Here is a 19341-nt window from a genome sequence, read left to right as displayed (position 1 = left end):
GCCAGTTGGTTAATCTTGCCACTTGGTTAATCTCGCCAGTTGGTTAATCTTGCCAGTTGGTTAATCTTGCCACTTGGTTAATCTCGCCAGTTGGTTAATCTCGCCAGTTGGTTAATCTCGCCAGTTGGTTAATCTCGCCAGTTGGTTAATCTTGCCAGTTGGTTAATCTTGCCACTTGGTTAATCTTGCCACTTGGTTAATCTTGCCACTTGGTTAATCTTGCCACTTGATTAATCTTGCCACTTGGTTAATCTCGCCACTTGATTAATCTTGCCACTTGGTTAATCTCGCCAGTTGGTTAATCTTGCCAGTTGGTTAATCTTGCCAGTTGGTTAATCTTGCCAGTTGGTTAATCTTGCCAGTTGGTTAATCTTGCCACTTGGTTAATCTCGCCAGTTGGTTAATCTCGCCACTTGGTTAATCTCGCCAGTTGGTTAATCTCGCCACTTGGTTAATCTTGTCACTTGGTTAATCTCGCCAGTTGGTTAATCTCGCCAGTTGGTTAATCTTGCCAGTTGGTTAATCTTGCCAGTTGGTTAATCTTGCCAGTTGGTTAATCTTGCCAGTTGGTTAATCTTGCCACTTGGTTAATCTCGCCAGTTGGTTAATCTCGCCACTTGGTTAATCTCGCCAGTTGGTTAATCTCGCCACTTGGTTAATCTTGTCACTTGGTTAATCTCGCCAGTTGGTTAATCTCGCCAGTTGGTTAATCTTGCCAGTTGGTTAATCTTGCCACTTGGTTAATCTCGCCAGTTGGTTAATCTTGCCAGTTGGTTAATCTTGCCACTTGGTTAATCTCGCCAGTTGGTTAATCTCGCCAGTTGGTTAATCTCGCCAGTTGGTTAATCTCGCCAGTTGGTTAATCTTGCCAGTTGGTTAATCTTGCCACTTGGTTAATCTTGCCACTTGGTTAATCTTGCCACTTGGTTAATCTTGCCACTTGATTAATCTTGCCACTTGGTTAATCTCGCCACTTGATTAATCTTGCCACTTGGTTAATCTCGCCAGTTGGTTAATCTTGCCAGTTGGTTAATCTTGCCAGTTGGTTAATCTTGCCAGTTGGTTAATCTTGCCAGTTGGTTAATCTTGCCACTTGGTTAATCTCGCCAGTTGGTTAATCTCGCCACTTGGTTAATCTCGCCAGTTGGTTAATCTCGCCACTTGGTTAATCTTGTCACTTGGTTAATCTCGCCAGTTGGTTAATCTCGCCAGTTGGTTAATCTTGCCAGTTGGTTAATCTTGCCACTTGGTTAATCTCGCCAGTTGGTTAATCTTGCCACTTGGTTAATCTCGCCAGTTGGTTAATCTCGCCAGTTGGTTAATCTTGCCAGTTGGTTAATCTTGCCAGTTGGCGCCCACACTGCGAGCGACGAAGGCATACGTATCAGCACACTCCTCGATCTGGAAAAAAAAAATAGAATGCCATTGTGACGTACGCTACTGTGTCAACCAAATGATGGTTTATCACGGTGCAAGAATGGAAGCAGTTTCGTTCGACAAGTTTTCCAAAGCTAGATGGTTTTCGTGGTATTATAGGAAGTACACAGAAGCCAAGACAGTATTACTTACCACCTTAGCGGTTGGTTTACCGTGTCCATGCCCGGCCTCGGTATCGATACGGATCAGGAGAGGATTGATCTATAAAGATGCAAGAGATCATGAGCTCCATAAAGCATAGCATGTAATCGAGTGATAACAAGCACGCGAACAAAGTATCGACATTGTGCATGGCCGTAGCAGGGGATGGGGCACTGGGGACACGACCTCCCAATTTCTTTGAAATATTATAAGGAAATGGCAATAACAGGGGTAGCTGTGCCTCCAATATTTTCTTTAATGATTCTCTATCGTGCCTCTCCCTTCCCCCCCCCAAAAAAAAAAAAGTTCGAGGCCTGCTACGGCACTGCCGTGTGATCAGCATAACCACATGATCAGACAAACCACGTGATGAGGTCAGCTTTACCACGTGATAAGCTCAATCATTAGATCGGCCGACTCTTCTGCTATTGTATCACAATCTAGATGAACATGAAACCACTGAGTCAGCGGAAACTCACCTGGTTGTCTTGACTACCCATTACGTGTTGCAGCTCGGCGATGAATTTGAACGAATGAAGTGGCACAACGCGGTCATCATGGTCAGCGGTCAGTAGCATGAGAGGGGGATACTGGGCCCCATTATCCGGGACCTTGATGTTGTGTAAAGGCGAGTATCTGATTGGGGGAAATAGTAGTTCACGATTCTCTTCCTCATAATTCATTGGGCATTATATTCTTATATACACTAAGAACATCGTTAAGAACATATTCAGCCTTAAAATGTCCCAAAAATAAGAACGGCCCAGCCTCAACTGAAAATTAGACGTTCTTTTAAAAAATGAGTGTAACCATAGTTTATATATTAGTAAATAGAAGCCGCATTTCCATTTCTCAGGTTGCATTTGCATTGAGTCGTCAAGAACGTTTTTGGAGTTATTTTTTTAAATTCTCCTCCAAAAAAGAAGGAAATAGAAGATGTGTGCCCCTACACCCACAGCCTACGGGCGTGCCCCCAGAGGCATTGTAAAGTAGAATCATTATTACAACAATTGCAAAATAATAATACGATATAATAACAATTACAATATAAGACATGAAAAATCTTCTACGAGCGTCTGATACTAAAAGAGAAACTTTTTTCTGGTCTTTTCGATAGTGAAATGGCTGCTTTTTGTGGTGATAATGATGACGCTGTAAATTCAGTTACTATAAAAGTGACTTACTTTATCAGCCATTCAAACTCCTCCTTCTTGTCAGAACATCCAAAATCCGTCGTCCTAAAAATATCATGAGAGCTTTTCCTTAAAGTACATTGTAAATAAAACACATTTGTGACTTCTTCTTAACTAAGCAACCGAGCAAATATTATTTTACCTCTTTTAAGCGACCACCCAGGAAAAAAGAGATTAAAGTTTTTTTTAAAGGAAAAAACTTTAGCTGCCACCAAATATCTAAAACTAACTTAAAACATTCATTAAGTGTGTCTAGATACAAATAAGACAAGACCGTTCTCTTTTCATCAACTACAAACTATTACCTCTATTGTCATTATTGTCACCAAATAGTGCTTCAATCAAACAACAAATTGTTTGGCCTGTTAATAGAAGTAGTAAATACAGTATATATAATTTGGTTGACTGATGATTTTGGAATCAGGAGATTGCCGCTATAGAAAGGGTGGCAGGCGCGTCCCCAGGATTTGCCAAGGGGGGGGGGGGGGGGGGGGGGGGGGCTACGCAGTCATAGGTATTATATGGAAAAAGAATAGTATTTGAAGGTTCCTTAATAAAAACCAACCACTTTTTCGCCGCCAAGAGGGGATGCGACCTTACCATGCGTGTCCTATGGTGAACTTCTGAAATTTCAGCATGTCTGTCACCCTGTTTAATTAAAATATCGAATAAATGGGTGCAATGGACGGCAGTCGCGTGTAAAGGTGACGAGAGTCAATCCGAAATTAACATGGTTAGTGCCCAGGCCCCCTCACTTACGGCACTTGGGCGATAATACAACCAAACAGCTCAGGCGCTTGGTTAGCGCATGCGCAGACAAGCAGACCGCCATTGGAGCCACCGCAGATAGTCAGCCTAGAGAAAAAATAGCAAACCAAAAAAGGTTTATTCCTAGAAAAGGGCAGAGGCAGAGACTGCATCGTAGGATATCTGGATGACAACGACTGATTTCAAGATCGCATTTACTGATCTCTAGATCATACCAACTGACTTCTAGATCACAAAGACTGATCTCTGGATAAGTCGCATTGGCTGATCTCTCAATCAAATTAATTGATCTCTGATTCACACTGACTGATTCCTGAATCTCATTGACTGATCTTTGGATCAAAATGACTGATGACGCCGTTTCCCCCCCCCCCCCCCCCCCCCCCCACCAAGGGAATTGGCCAACGACCATCCGTTAGAATGTGCCTTGACACAATTCTGTTCAAGTAATTCGGCTATTACCGCTTGGGCTCGGTGTACTCGTGGCTGATGAGGTAGTTGGCTGCGGCCTGGAAGTCATCAAAAACATTCTGCTTGTTGCCCAACATCCCGGCCTGGTGCCAGTCCTCTCCGTATTCCCTTTAAATACAAGAAAAATAAATGGCATAACTAAAAGGCCAAAAATAAAGTGTAGAAAAATAGATGGCTTGCGCAGGCGTCGTGGAGGCAGGGAATACAATAAACACAGGGTCCTTTGAGTTCAACGCCTTTTTCAAAACGCGCATGGAAACCAAACTATATATCTTTACAAGTAACTGGGAATAATTACTTGGAATAAGCATCGCTAGACTGATTAGCAGCGAATCTTAGAGTTTCCGTGAAACATTGCGTGACATACACTAAGAACCCTCAAAGGTACGCTATCCACCCAAGATTTGCATATATATTATGTGACGATACTGACTTACCCACCCCCTCTAATGTTCGCTATCGCCACGATTCCACCCAAGTTCTGCATATATATTATGTGATGATACTGACTTACCCTCCCCCTCTAATGTTCGCTATCGCCACCACTCCACCCAAGTTTTACATGTATATTATGTGACGATACTGACTTACCCTCCCCCTCTAATGTTCGCTATCGCCACGACTCCACCCAAGTTCTGCATGTAAATTATGCGTGATACACTGAAAGACGGCGTGATGGAAATGTTGAAGCCTCCGTAACCATAGAGATAGGCTGGGTGGCTAGAGTCCAGCGTGATACCCTGTGGAGGACAGAATTGTATTCAGGTCAGAAATCTCCGCGCGAGGAGTGTGAACAACGTAAACGTCTTTGAAAGCTAGCTAATAGGGATGCGAGAAACGCACATACTGAAACCTTATAGGCTAAAATTTCCCTTTCAAGCGCCCTCGAAAAAGAAAAGAATAAGTTCAAATAAAAAAAAAACATTCTTTTTGAAAAAAAAAGTTTAAGAAAGATAAATGTTCAATACCAAGAGACATGAAAATGTCATGGAAAGAATGATATTTAACCTATGTAATTAATGACAGCCACTGTTCTTTTTTTCATAAAAGAAAGGCCTGAATGAGATATCTTTACCGTGCTAAATTCTCAATAAGAACCAGCTAAAAATACCTTTTTGTGAACAAGGAACATTGGTATTTTGGTGCCATCTTTGCTTTCATAGAACACTTGCTCTGTCTCGAACAAGGACGCATCGAAATCCTTGACTTTGATCTCTCTAAACACCTAAAAACAGCAACAACAGCATAACACTCATTACTCCCTTGCTTCTTTACCACAACGTAAAGAAGCAAAACAAAAACGAACTTCAGTAGACAAAGAAGGCACAACAATTTTCAGTGAGATGGAAGGTTAAGGTTTGAGTAAATGTACACCCTGTGCTATTTTCAATCCATTTCAAATCGATGTGAGACATTCAAACCAAAATATTGTATTTGTCTGAAAGACCAAACGCCATATCATAAACCTGGATGGCTATTTTAATCGCTATGTATGATTCTAACTGTTTACTATCTTTTACCAGTGCAAGCGTCCCTTTAAGGCACAAATTCAGGTGAATGGCTCCGCTCCTGGATAAATGCTATAACGTTGCTGTTGCAGATTTTTAAGCCAGTGGTAGGTTGGTTGTAATCACATATTGAAGGCTATGGCTGCAGCGCCTGTAAAGGCATGTAAGTATAATTTTGGCTGATGGAAAATAAAACAAAATGCCTCCACTGTCCGCCCTGGGGTTTCTTCCGAGTTTGATTGAGTCTTTCTAGGTTTACCTTTGGTTGTATTCTGTTCTGGTCTGACAAGTCGCAATGGTAGATGGTACCAGGGGTCAGGAATGAAGTGAATTGGTAGAATATCTAGGGAGACATATGACAGGACAAAATAACATCTTCTTACCTGTTTCAATTAATAAAATCTTTAAATTTTATTACAAGGTCTGTGAACTTAAATGATGTCAAAATGTTTACATACCTCGGTATCTTCCTTCTCGCCAGAGAACCCAACCACGGAGCCGATATCAAGAGGGAGGTTCACGAGATGATCGCCGGAAGTGAGAGCGTGAAGGTGGAGCACACTCTGGTGGAGAACACGGTCAGTGGTAACTAAGCGGTCAGTGTTATCTAAGCAGCCAGTGTTAACTAAGAGGTCAGTGTTAACTAAACAGTCAGTTAACTAAGCGGTCAGTGTTAACTAAGTGGTCAGTATTAACTAAGCGACCAGTGGTAACTAAGCAGTCAGTAGTAACACAGCGGTCAGTGTTAACTAAGCAGCCAGTGTTAACTAAGTGGTCAATATTAACTAAGCAGCCAGTGTTAACTAAGTGGTCAGTGTTAACTCAGCAGCCAGTGGTAACTAAATGGTCAGTGTTAACTAAGCGGTCAGTGTTAACTAAGCAGTTGATGCTAACTATGCGACCAGTGGTATCGCCGGAAGTTAGAGCGTGGAGGTGGAGCACACTCTGGTGGAGAAGACGGTCAGCATAAACTCAGCGGTCAGTGTTAACTAAGCAGTCAGTGTTAACTAAGCAGCCAGTGTTAACTAAGTGGTCAGTGTTAACTAAGCAGCCAGTGGTAACTAAATGGTCAGTGTTAACTAAGCGGTCAGTGTTAACTAAGCAGCCAGTGGTAACTAAGCAGTCAGTGTTAACTAAGTGGTCAGTATTGACTAAGTGGTCAGTATTAACTAAGCGGTCAGTGTTAACTAAGCGGTCAGTGTTAACTAAGAGGTCAGTGTTAACTAAGCGGCCAGTATTAACTAAGCAGTCATTTTTAACTAAGCGGTCAGTGTTAACTAAGCGGCCAGTGTTAACTAAGCGGCCAGTATTAACTAAGCAGTCATTGTTAACTAAGCGGTCAGTGTTAACTAAGCGGTCAGTGTTAACTAAGCAGTCAGTATTAACTAAGCAGTCATTGTTAACAAAGTGGTAAGTGTTAACTAAGTGGTCAGTGTTAACTAAGCGGTCAATGTTAACTGAGCGGTCAGTGTTAACTAAGCGGTCAGTATTAACTAAGCAGTCATTGTTAACTAAGTGGTAAGTGTTAACTAAGTGGTCAGTGTTAACTAAGCGGTCAGTGTTAACTAAGCGGTCAGTATTAACTAAGCGACATGTGGTAACTAAGCAGTCAGTATTAACTGAGCAGTCAGTGTTAACTAAGTGGTCAGTGGTAACTAAGCGGCCAGTGGTAACTAAGCGGCCAGTGGTAACTAAGTGTTCAGTGTTAACTGAGCGACAGTGTTAACTAAGCAGTCAGTGGTAACTAAGCAGTCAATGCTAACTATGCGGCCAGTGGTAAAGCGGCCAAGTGGTAACTAAGCGGCCAGTGGTAACTAAGTGTTCAGTGTTAACTGAGCGACAGTGTTAACTAAGCAGTCAGTGGTAACTAAGCAGTCAATGCTAACTATGCGGCCAGTGGTAACTAAGAGTTCAGTGTTAACTGAGCGACAGTGTTAACTAAGTGGTCAGTGTTAACTAAGCGGTCAGTATTAACTAAGCAGTCAGTGTTAACTAAGCGGCCAGTATTAACTAAGCAGTCAGTGTTAACTAAGAGGTCAGTGTTAACTAAGCAGTCAGTTAACTAAGCGGTCAGTGTTAACTAAGTGGTCAGTGTTAACTAAGTTCTTATCCATTCAACTTTGTCTTTCCCAGGTTTGAGACATTTAGGGTAAGAAAAGTAAAAAAACAATGCTATAAATCTCGGAAAGGGTTATTGAATGAGTGTGTCTTGACAGCATACCTTGACATCATGCAAGTAGCCCAGGACTAATAGGTCATTCCTAACACAGGAAGCCCACTCCAGCACATCAACACTGTCTTGATCAACTAAAGTTTGCCAGTTCTCCTGAAATGGAAAAAAATGTAAACATCCTTTTGACAAATTATTTTATGTCTATCAAAAACTATTTTGGCAATTTCCATTCAACTTTACATCAGCCCTCCTTTCACCAAAATGATTGTAAAGTAATTATTTCCTTTCCTAGACTTATATGTGTTTTTCTAAACCATTTTAAATCAGAAACTTTCCATAAGCCAAGACAATACCTTTGCTCTCATTTTCTTCATTTCAAAACGATTTTTTTTCCAGCAGCCTTTTGGTGGGTCTATTTTTTTGGGAATTTAACTGTGGGCTTTCTAGCCAACATTCTGAGATCTATATTTCTCAAAATATGCTTTGGATGAAATTTCTTTACTGGTTCCTTAGATTGGATACCACGAGGGACCGAAGATCACGACAAAAGAAACTAGAAGACACAATACCACTTTGTGGCTTTTCCAGTTTCAAGGTGATGGGAGCGAGTTCAGTTTGGGGTTACCCTCATCAGAGGATGTATATGTTATTACCATTCCGGGCTTCTCAAGGTTGATGGTTGATCAATTTATTTCAGGGCATGGCTAGGGATATTAAAAAGATGTATATTTACCATTTCTGGCTTTTCCAGGTCAATGTTGATCAACTTGTATCGGGGTGAGTTTAGGTTTGTCTTGAAAGTGAACACTGTTCCTTCATTTGTTATATACTGAGAATGAAGAACAAACATAAATTTCAACTAAAAAATATTTCTAAATTAGAATTAAATATTTTTACACTTTTAAATTGCCCGTACCCAGGCTTTTTCTTGGGGGCGTGCAAAATCCATAAAAGTGGACATAACTTTTCTGGGGGGGGGGGGATGGAATGAGGTCTCTGATAAAAATCTGACCATCCCCAAAATGCATTGCAGTATCCCCCTGGGACGTTTATTGTCAGATTTGGCTACATACCAGAGTGATCTAGCTCATGATTTTGTGGTTTTGTCTACAAATAGCCATTCATTGGGAATCGAAAGTGGACCTTCGTGGGGGTACAGGCCTATGCTTGTTGCTTTGCATTACTGTTTGATGACCATGGCAAAAAAAAAATCAGATCAGGGAGCATAATTGTTGTCTAATATGCTATCAGTGTTGTTACAGCACAGAAAAGTTACCTCATATTCAGCATCAAAATTATCCACAACCTTGACATAGGGTAATTTCTCTACAAAAAATCAATAACAATTATTATCAGCAAACAATATCTTATTCAACAATGCTAGTAGAACACAGGCTCTAATTGGTTGACAGCCTGTGTCACATTATAGTACAATTTCAAGACATCCTCTCATGAGTCTGTCCGTCTCTTGCCAAATTAGGGGCATAGTGTATTGTCTACTAAGAACAAAACAAAACTTTAAAATACAGTACTTATAGAAGTAACATACCATACTGTAATTTATTGAAAGCACCAAGCACATTTCTTTCACATTTGTATTTCATCTGTGATACTGTACAGTCCATTAATACAATGGAGTGATGTACTTTACCTGTGATGCCATGGGGCAGCTTTTGTAGGTCACAATAGTACAGTCTGTTGACAGGATCACAGCCCTCTCTTGGAGTAATGATGAGATATCTTCCACAGACACTTACTTCTCCACCTCTGCCAAAACATTTATTACAAGATATCTGGTGAGATTCCTTGTTTACCCACACAATAAGTAATTACAGTTTATATTCAGGAGGCTTGAAATAGTTTACTTTATATCGTAATTAGTGGCACATGTCCACTCAATCAAAATTGACAGAGTAAATTAAAAAAAAAAAGAACAAGGAAAGTTAGGTTTTACAATATTTAATAAAAAGTTACTCACATATGCCACTTGGGATGTTCAGGAAATTCACAGCAAAGGACATCTTCACCCTGGTTAGTCCCCAACATGTGATAATACAACTAAAACCAAAACAATGTTTCATCATGTCGCAAAGATTGGAATTTAAGGGGGCTTGAAATAGTTTACTTTTTACCATAAGCATACGCAGTGGTGTTTAGCACAGACATAAGCATGCGCAGTGGTATTTAGCACAGACATAAGTATGCGCAGTGGTATTTAGTACAGATATAAACATGCGCAGTGGTATTTAGCACAGGCATAAACATGCTCAGTGGTATTTAGCACAGACATAAACATGCGCAGTGGTATTTAGCACAGACATAAACATGAGCAGTGGTATTTAGCACAGATATAACTATGCGCAGTGGTATTTAGCACAGACATAACTATGCACAGTGGTATTTAGCACAGACATAAACATGCGCAATGGTGTTTAGCACAGACATAAACATGCACAGTGGTATTTAGCACAGACATAAACATGCACAGTGGTATTTAGCACAGATATAAACATGCACAGTGGTATTTAGCACAGACATAAGTATGCGCAGTGGTATTTAGTACAGACATAAACATGCGCAGTGGTATTTAGCACAGACATAAACATGCACAGTGGTATTTAGCACAGACATAAACATGCGCAGTGGTATTTAGTACAGACATAAACATGCGCAGTGGTATTTAGCACGGATATAAACATGCGCAGTGGTATTTAGCACAGACATAAACATGCGCAGTGGTATTTAGCACAGACATAACTATGCGTAGTGGTATTTAGTACAGACATAAACATGCACAGTGGTATTTAGCAAAGACATAAACATGCGCAGCAGTATTTAGCACAGATATAAACATGCACAGTGATGTTTATATGACATACGTATGCTTAGTGGTTACGTGTTGTGTTCAATAGTTTATTCGCAAAAAGAGAGAGATCAGATCTACATGGGAGTAGGTAATATAATACAGTATCATTGAGTTGTCAATCATCTAAATATATCGCTAAGAACAATCAGTAAAGTAATCACGTAACATGGTGTTAGCAGGTCCTCTACCACAACTCATCTTAGGTTTTTTTAGAACCTTCATTGAAAAAAGCCTTTTCCTTGCACCCGTTTTACACAAAGATGTGAACCTTCCCCCTCCTGAACCTGGATGTGATCCTCTTAAAACCCTGATACCTTCTGATCAAGATTCATGTCTGTTTCAGTCCCATCTGCTTTGCTGTTGTTGGTAGGGTATTTCTGCCCAACAAAACAAATGTAGTTAAAATCAGAGCAAGCTTGAACAAGTCATGGGCAAGGGAATAAAATAGGAGTTTAAAAAATGAGTACACAATACTTTCACTATAAGTGGGAAGGAAAGAGTGCTTTAAAACCAGATACTTGCTTTATAAAATAGACCTTTCAAGTGTCCAGGAAAGTGCACTTAATTTAACACAATATTAAGCTTATAAAACAAACCTTTGTCGTTTTGTGTCAGGAAAGTATAACTAATGTTTATATGGCATGATACTTTTTTAAATAGACAATTGTCGTTGTGTGTCAGGAAATTATGCTCATGTATGCTATGCTTACATCTCATAATACTTACATTATAAAATAGACCTTTGTTGTCATGTGTCCAGGACATACTTGTGAATTTGGCTCTTTCCAGGGAATCTGGGAGTTCCTCTTCCCCCTCCACCTTCATAAACTATTTAGGAAATGATTAAAGCCTGAGTATTAGGAGGCATTAAAAGTGGCCTGACTTAACTGATGATGATTGGTGGGTATCCCATAAAATTAATAAAGTGACATGAAAATTACATGTTATGAAATATGTTGGTGGATACTTTGCACTCATCACCAGTGATAGATCAAGGAGTTTCAATAAGGGGGGAGGGGGGATTCCTTGTTTTTTTTAAATATCCCCATACTTCTTCATATTTTTTTGGCAAAATCCCTGAAAATAGGGGGCAGGGTCTGTTCACCCCCCCCCCCCCCCCCTGATCTCACCTTTATTGTAACCCAGTCTGATCCACTCAGACTGAGTGAATATGCAAATAGGGTTCCATCCTTGGAAAAAGTATGCCCACGTAGAGCTGCAGTCCCATCCTCTTTGATCTTGTTTGGATCGAGGAAAACGTGTGCTTCGCCATCCAGTGACTCCTGAACATACAACACACTGAAAAGAGAGATTTTTAGGTACTTTTTGGTGTAATCATTAAAATGATTACACCAATTAAATACTTGCAGAAGTAATGTAAACAGATATTGGGCAGTGGTAACAACTGGAAGAGAAAACTTGACCTATGGTTGGCTGCGTTTCCCATAAGCTTATATGCATGTGCATACTTAAGAAATTTAGGTTTTCCCATTTCTTGGGAGACTTAAGGGCCAAAAGACATGACAGAGACTATATTAAAGATTACAGCACAACCAAGAAAACCGTAAAAACCGGAAATATGTATGGAATGTTTGTTCCGACCAATCACTCATAAGATATTCAAACAGTCAACTAGAAACATGTCTCAACAAGTTTCAGTGTCTGAATTCTCGCGTCTGATTCGACAGAAGACAATAAACATTCCACACATATTTTAGGTGTTCATGTCTTTACTGGTTGCGCTGTAAATTATTATATTTGAGATTAAATTATTATAATTTAACAAGTGGCGGAATCACAAAAAGTATCTGAACCTTTTTATTTTGATCTGGAACTAAGGTTCTGTAATTGTACAAGTAAATTCTTTAGATTTTATGTAAAGATGAAAATAAAATATTCATTGCATGATTCAGTCAGATTCCGGAGGGTACAGTATGTCTAATAAGAGACCACTGTGCATACATTAAAAAATGCTGTCTCTACATTTAAAAAATGCTGTCGCTACATTTAATAAATGCTGTCGTTACATTTAATAAATGCTATCGCTACATTTAAAGATAATATTGATAAATGACAATTATCCATCATCTCTAGTGACGGTAGCTTTCAAGCTCTTTAGCGCTTGGTCGCATATCAAAGAGAACCATTTTATCTTAAATGGTAAGATACTATTTCTAATAGTAATGTAGGTTAAGACACCAAGATAAGGATGCATCAAACAAACAGGGCAAGCAAATTGTGCTATGCAGCATGTTGTGAGTTCTCACCTTTGGTTTTGAAAATTCTTCTGATTTTATGTGAAAATGAAAATAAAACTAAAAATATGCATTGCATGATTCTGTTGGATTTAGGAAGGGATGTCTAACAAGTGTCCAAGAATTCTCACCTTTGATTTTGAAGTCCAGAGTTGTAAAAGTAAAAGTATCGAGAGCCACGCTTGAATGGGCATCCATATTTGGGATAGTCCCACAACTCAGTGAGCCTGAAAAAGGGTGATTCAGTTTTACTTGATTTAAGGGTGTACTGACATCTGTTGCTGAGGAAAATTGTATATAGCATAAAAGCTTTGTAGAAAGTCATAAGTGTCTGATATTTGCCAAGTTGACCACCACAAGTGTGCTGACTATTATGATGACGTTACCCAGTGACGTCATAATGTGACGTCATAGATACAGATAAAAGCAAATATTTCAAGTAAAATTGCTCGAAAACAAATATTAAATAGGTTTTATGTATCTTGAGGGATGGGCACATTAAGCCAAGCATGCATTTTAGAAATGATTTAGTAATTGTTTTTTTATGATTTTTCAAAGGTCCTGAAATCCAGATTATTTGATATAATTTGGGTTTCTGTTAGATTAACGCTAAATCCATGTTTGGCTGTATAAGGAGAATTTAATAAAAAGGAACACAGAAAAAATATTGCGTTTTGAAATAACTTGGCGACAAAAAAGCTTTTTTTAGAAAATGCAGAACCGGAAGTGAAATAAAGCCTGCGTGTGCTCATTCAGACTGCTCAGACACACTGATATCGCACATTATGAAATTGAAATGGAGTTTAAAAACAAATTTCAATAGTGTTTCCTGGTATTTACACTGCAAAGGAACGATAGCCGTCATGTGATGATGAAAATTGAAAAAGTTTTTTTTAAATAATGATACAGCGCGCGCTACTTTGAAATAAGATTTTCAGTGTGTGCGTGAGCGTTCGGTGTTTGAGCATGCGCATAGTGAAAATTGAAAACTTTGGCTTCAAAAAGGTTGGCTTGACTAAATCTTCGCTGAACCTTCGTTCTTACAAAATATTGGAAATATCATCACCCGAAAAGGCTGAGATCAACTTAAAGTCAATTTTTGGAAACTTGAAACGCATACTTTTATTTCTTTTACTTCAGGAAAGCTTGGAATGACGAATTCCTTGTTATGTACATGCGCGCGCTCAACGTCACCAGAGTAGCAACGTCGTTACTGAGCAACACTAATGTCAGTACACCCTTAATGGGTGATGAAAATGGCAAGAGTGACTGGAAAGAAATAACAACGCTGTAGTCAGGGTTCGTAGCTAGGATTTGCCTAGAGGGCCTCCCCCTCTAGGCAGGAAGGGGGGGCAGTCTGCTTTTTGGAGATAGAGGGCGTGGTTGCACTCTGTACCACTGAAAACAGCTGAGCCACTGAGAGACAGAATAGTGACAGAATTGAGTGTACAAGCAAGCATCAGCCTTTTGGATGCATAATGACTGGATATACAATTTGTCCCTTTTCACTACTACTGATACATACCTGCCAACCCTCAGACTTAAAAAAAAAATTTTTTAGGGGTAGGGGAACTGGAACGGAATATATTCAATTGATATAACAACTGTACAATCTCAGTTTATATCAATTTGATAATTTTTTTAGAGAACTTTGGATAACTTTTTGCAGTAGTCCTGTGGTCTACATGAAATGCCTGCAAAAGGCTCAGTGATTATTTAAATAAAAAAAACTCTTAAAACATCATAAACTTGGATTATACAAACCATAAGAATTGCAGAACTTTGTGGGTAAAAAATCTAACTTAATCGACTGATTAAAATTTTGTCATAAACCGAGAGATTTAAGGAAGAACCGGGAGACCAGGAGATTTGATAAAAAAACCTCCTGGTAAAACGGGGGGAGTTGGCAGTATGCTGATATGACAATACACTAATCATTTTAAACCCCCACCCCCATGGTCCCGGGGAAGTGTTGGGTTAACTTGGAGGTTTAGAGCACTTTTGAACAAGAATCTGTTACGAGGAAGGGGAGGGGGGGGGGGGGGGGGGAGATTGACAGTTTTCTTGGGAACAAATGAATAACATCACAAATGCACTTTGCAAAAGTCATGTCAGTTTCTGGTTTGAGACTCTTTCTCTTCTGTAGCAAGCAATTCCATGTATCAGTGTGTAAAAAGCTGCATGGCAAAATGTGCAAAAATGAATATGGATTATAACTAGCGCCACACTAAACATAATTTATTTTTCCTTTTTTTTTGGTTACTGTTATCTTCATAGTTATTAGTACAAATTCACTGAAGTGTGTACTGGCTTGAAAAGATAATGACTTTTTTCAGATGACTGTTGCAGGGGAATTTGACTGCAGTTTTGTCCCAAGGGGGTGGGGGCTTTTCTCTGTTTTGTACAGCATCAAAGTCTATTCCCCCACCCTTCCCCAGGACCATGGGGGAGGGGGGTGAATAAGATTTCACTAGTTTTGTTAGTCACCCTCGCGGCCGTTGAACTCGTCACGCTTGGCGGCGTTAGCGAGACTATATTTTTGTGGGCTGCATCTTACTAAATTTAAACTAAAGACTGGCAGATTGAGGGAACTCTTTAGAGTATTATCTACGACAGGAACCAGAGGGGAAGGGGGGGGGGGGCAATTTAGCTAGGAAAATGGGCCAAATGGTATGACGAAAATGGATGGCAAACACGTGTGATGGTGAGGATCACTTGATTGAAGGAGTCTTACAGCTTAAGAGAAGATAATTCTGTTACGTGAAAGCAAACCCATTATATCATTCTTTTTCACTTCTGTTAAAGTCATTCAAAAACAACAGGGGGAGGGGCTTTTCTCTGTTTTGTACAGCATCAAAGTCTATTCCCCCACCCTTCCCCAGGACCATGGGGGAGGGGGGGTGAATAAGATTTCACTAGTTTTGTTAGTCACCCTCGCGGCCGTTGAACTCGTCACGCTTGGCGGCGTTAGCGAGACTATATTTTTGTGGGCTGCATCTTACTAAATTTAAACTAAAGACTGGCAGATTGAGGGAACTCTTTAGAGTATTATCTACGACAGGAACCAGAGGGGAAGGGGGGGGCAATTCAGCTAGGAAAATGGGCCAAATGGTATGACGAAAATGGATGGCAAACACGTGCGATGGTGAGGATCACTTGATTGAAGGAGTCTTACAGCTTAAGAGAAGATAATTCTGTTACGTGAAAGCAAACCCATTATATCATTCTTTTTCACTTCTGTTAAAGTCATTCAAAAACAACAGTCAACAAACCTGTCTTTGAATTTTTCTCTCACTTCGCATTCGGCCAAGTAGGGCAATGTGATATCATTCTGAGCTTTCACAAAAGCTTTTGTCTCATCGGAGTCGGGATCTTCTAGCCAAATGTATGGCTCTGCTATCTTTGTCCCGTGGTATTCATCAAAATGCTGTGAATCTCTTCTCACTTTTGGATAACAAATTTTACCGGCGGCCGCCATGTTGAATGAATAGGTAACCAGGCCGCTATATGCTACTATGTGTTGAAACTTTTATTGCAATCGATATCTTATTTTTGTCTGATGAAATTCTAATGCAACATTAATGCAATCCTTCCCTGCTAGCAGAGGCCCCTTTTCTCTGTATTCCAGAGAAAAGAGGCCTCTGCTAGCAGGAAAATGCAATCCAAAAGGAATGTTGTTTTTCTGATGGGGTAGAATAACCATGACTCCAAAGATCGCTGACTTTGCACTTTGATAAAATTTGAATCGTTGTTTCTGTATTTATACGTGATGATGTATAAAGCACATGACTAAAGAGTTTTTTCCCTCCTTTTACCGAGTGAGCACTTCTACAACTCTATCTGTGCAATTTCCAGCTTATTTCCAGCTTTTTGGTAAGTATGTTTTGACATCAATTTTTACGCATAGGTTAGTAATAATAGTAATAATGCACTTATTCTATTTTAAGTACCCGCAGCTCAATTAATTAACTTATTGCTAATATTTTTACACTCGGTTTTATGCAATGACTAGGCAATTATTCACCTATTGTATTATAAATTTTTTAGTTATTTAAGCAAAAAAATTGGAATTTATTTTTTCTTTTTTCCCCTTGCAATTATTCCTAGTTTGGTTATTTTTTCCATTTCCCTTTCTCCATTGTTGTTTTTTTAGGAAACATTTTTATTTGTAATAACTGCTAGAAATTAATTTTAGGGATAGCAAACGATCTTGGCGAGCATTTTTGAGCTTGCTATCTGCTTGTGGTATTTACTTTTGTGAGGACGAGCACTTTTTGAGTTTTTGTCTTCGGAGAACAGCAACCCCCAAAAAAAACTTAATCGTGTAAAGAGCGAATGAAAAACAATTATTCCATTTATGGGGTAAGCCGTTTGACAACTTTGATTACACTTTTAGGAAAATATCATAGTTTAATTAATCAATTTTCAAGTTTTCCTGGTAGTCCAGTTAGAAAATTTAGTTCAACCCGTCACTAATGCACTAGTCAATTGAAACCCCCACCCCCATGGTCCCGGGGAAGGGTGGGGGCTAAGACTTTGACTCTGTATAAAAAAAAGAAAAGCCCCCACCCCCTCGGGACAGAACCGCAGTCAAATGACCCTACCCCCCAGGATGCAAACTATAGGCAACTACCCGACAACAAGTCATCTGAAAAAAGCTTATCTTTCAAAGCCAGTAACATTTTAGTGAGTACATTTGTACTAATAACTATGAAGATATCAGTTACCAAAAAATGGAAAAATACCCAGAATTGGATGAGGGGGGGGGGGGGGGGGTTGTGCGCAGTCATAGATATCATATGAAAAAAGGATAGTATTTAAAGATACCTTAATAAGCAATGACCCACTTTTTGCTCGCCGTCGTGTACGCGCATGTTATCAGATAGCTCTTTTGGGCAAGATTGATTTATTAGAGTTTTGTGAATGTTCATTCACATTACACAGAAATATACCTTAGTTGTGCCGGATAGTTCATAGCACAGCGTGTATATCGAAAGCAGTTCCTCTCAGAATGTTTACTTTTCTATTTTTGTCTGTTGATTAAGAGTGGGACACCCCAACCTAATTGGCTGGAGTTTTTTTTTCAAAAAGCCGAATCTGATTGGTCAAACTTGTTCAGCATGGCCCGCTTTCTGTGTCCTCACTGTAATGGAAATCAGTTATTATCAGCAATTGATACCGTTATCGGCGCATTCCAGCTATAAATTACTTATTGATTTATATCAATTAAATTTACTTGATTATCAATTGTTATTACTTGGATTACTTATCAATTTCTCCCAATTCGAATTTAGATTATCAATCGTTATCAACTAATATCAATTTTTGATATAAATGATGAATCTTGATGATCAATTGTTATCAATTCAGTAAATTGATATCAATGATGATCAAATGATGACAATTATCAATTTTTATCAACTATACCTCGGGGTAAATAGGTGAAGCAAGTGAAGCAAACAAGGCTCCGAACTGTCTAAGGGGGTCATAGGGCTTGACCAATCACAAATCCTTGTCACGCTTCAAAACCGCACGTCACGCTTCAAATCCTCGTCAAGCTAAAAAAACTCGGCTGCGGGCAGTCACGGCGTGGACCAAGGTCGTTGGTGTCAGCCCGTACGTGCTCGCTTGTAAATAGTTGTTAATACGAAATGCTCGACGAAGCACATACCTAGCTAAACTGAAGTAAATAGAAGATGCCAGATTCTGAATAGAATATTAACTTAGTAGAAGTGTGAAACCTACCGCGCAACAGAAAGTACATAAAAAAACGGCTAAAATTCATTGAATCCGCATGTCACAGGCCCGTACCCAGGGCCGAAAGTCCACTTTTGGTTCTCAATAGACGTGCTATTTGTAGTTTGTAGACAAAACTCAAAATCATAAGCAAGATCACTCTGGTATGTAGCCAAATTCGACATTAAACGTCACGTAAAGACACTGCAAAGGCATAAAAAAAATCCCTTTTTGTTCTTTCGGAGGTGGTTAGATTTTTATCAGAGAACTCACCCCCCCCCCCCCCGGAAAAATTAGGTCCACTTTTTTTCCGATTTCGCACCCCCCCCCCCCCCCAAGAAAAATCCTGGGTACGGGCCTGTGTCAGTCTCTTTCCAGCCGTCGTTAGGCCTCATCCAATCAACCTGATGGGGGTGGGGAGGGGGGGCAAGGGGGTCGGGTCATTCGCGTATTCAGGATTTGCTGAGGTGCTTCGAAATCGCAGAATCATTTGAAAAAATAGGATATGATTTGACGATTTTTCAATAAGAAATTACCGACTTTTTGGCGCGGGCTCTAGAAACAAGAGCCCAAAGTACGTTAATACATGCAGCAAATCGTACAACTTTTGCGGCAGAATTGCTGCAAAACTTGTTTTGTTTCAAGTTCAATTAATAATAATTTCTGTTTGGTTGGGTTGGGTTTTTGAACTAATACGGGCCAAAAGTAGAACCATTTTTTATTTTCGGTAGCAAAATTTTTTAACTTGCAGCAAACAAAAATTGCTGCTACTAAAGCTGGTTCGCTTGAAATC

At 39.6% G+C, this 19341-nt stretch overlaps 1 protein-coding gene and 1 long non-coding RNA gene across 3 annotated transcripts; one reads left to right on the top strand and one right to left on the bottom strand.

Annotated features, from left to right (window-relative positions):
- Nucleotides 1-1239: 1239 nt before the first annotated feature.
- On the bottom strand, nt 1240-16476 carry LOC5500841 (prolyl endopeptidase). 2 transcript variants are annotated; one of them, XM_048734721.1, is made up of 22 exons: nt 16459-16476; nt 16085-16404; nt 12944-13039; nt 11688-11856; nt 11284-11385; nt 10872-10934; nt 9670-9749; nt 9343-9458; nt 8968-9017; nt 8425-8520; nt 7740-7844; nt 5977-6081; nt 5778-5861; nt 5122-5235; nt 4602-4750; nt 4002-4118; nt 3531-3626; nt 3372-3419; nt 2763-2816; nt 2058-2214; nt 1570-1638; nt 1240-1401 (listed from the first exon to the last, which is right to left on the bottom strand). In XM_048734721.1, exons 2-22 carry the CDS (start codon nt 16288-16290, stop codon nt 1336-1338), a joined length of 2142 nt encoding a protein of 713 aa, XP_048590678.1. In that variant the 5' UTR covers nt 16291-16404; nt 16459-16476; the 3' UTR covers nt 1240-1335. The 2 variants fall into 2 exon arrangements, with proteins under 2 accessions (XP_048590678.1, XP_048590677.1); XM_048734720.1 differs by lacking the exon at nt 16459-16476 and having other exon boundaries at nt 16085-16419.
- A 114-nt stretch (nt 16477-16590) lies between these two features.
- Nucleotides 16591-18779, top strand: LOC116608361. Its single transcript, XR_007314257.1, has 2 exons — nt 16591-16685; nt 18254-18779. It is a non-coding gene; the product is annotated as an uncharacterized LOC116608361 (long non-coding RNA).
- Nucleotides 18780-19341: the final 562 nt, after the last annotated feature.

Source organism: Nematostella vectensis, chromosome 11, assembly GCF_932526225.1.
Source record: "Nematostella vectensis chromosome 11, jaNemVect1.1, whole genome shotgun sequence".
Taxonomy (NCBI): Eukaryota; Metazoa; Cnidaria; class Anthozoa; order Actiniaria; family Edwardsiidae; genus Nematostella; species Nematostella vectensis.
Note: the sequence above shows the minus strand (reverse complement) of the source record. Positions and strands in the feature narration are given on the sequence as shown.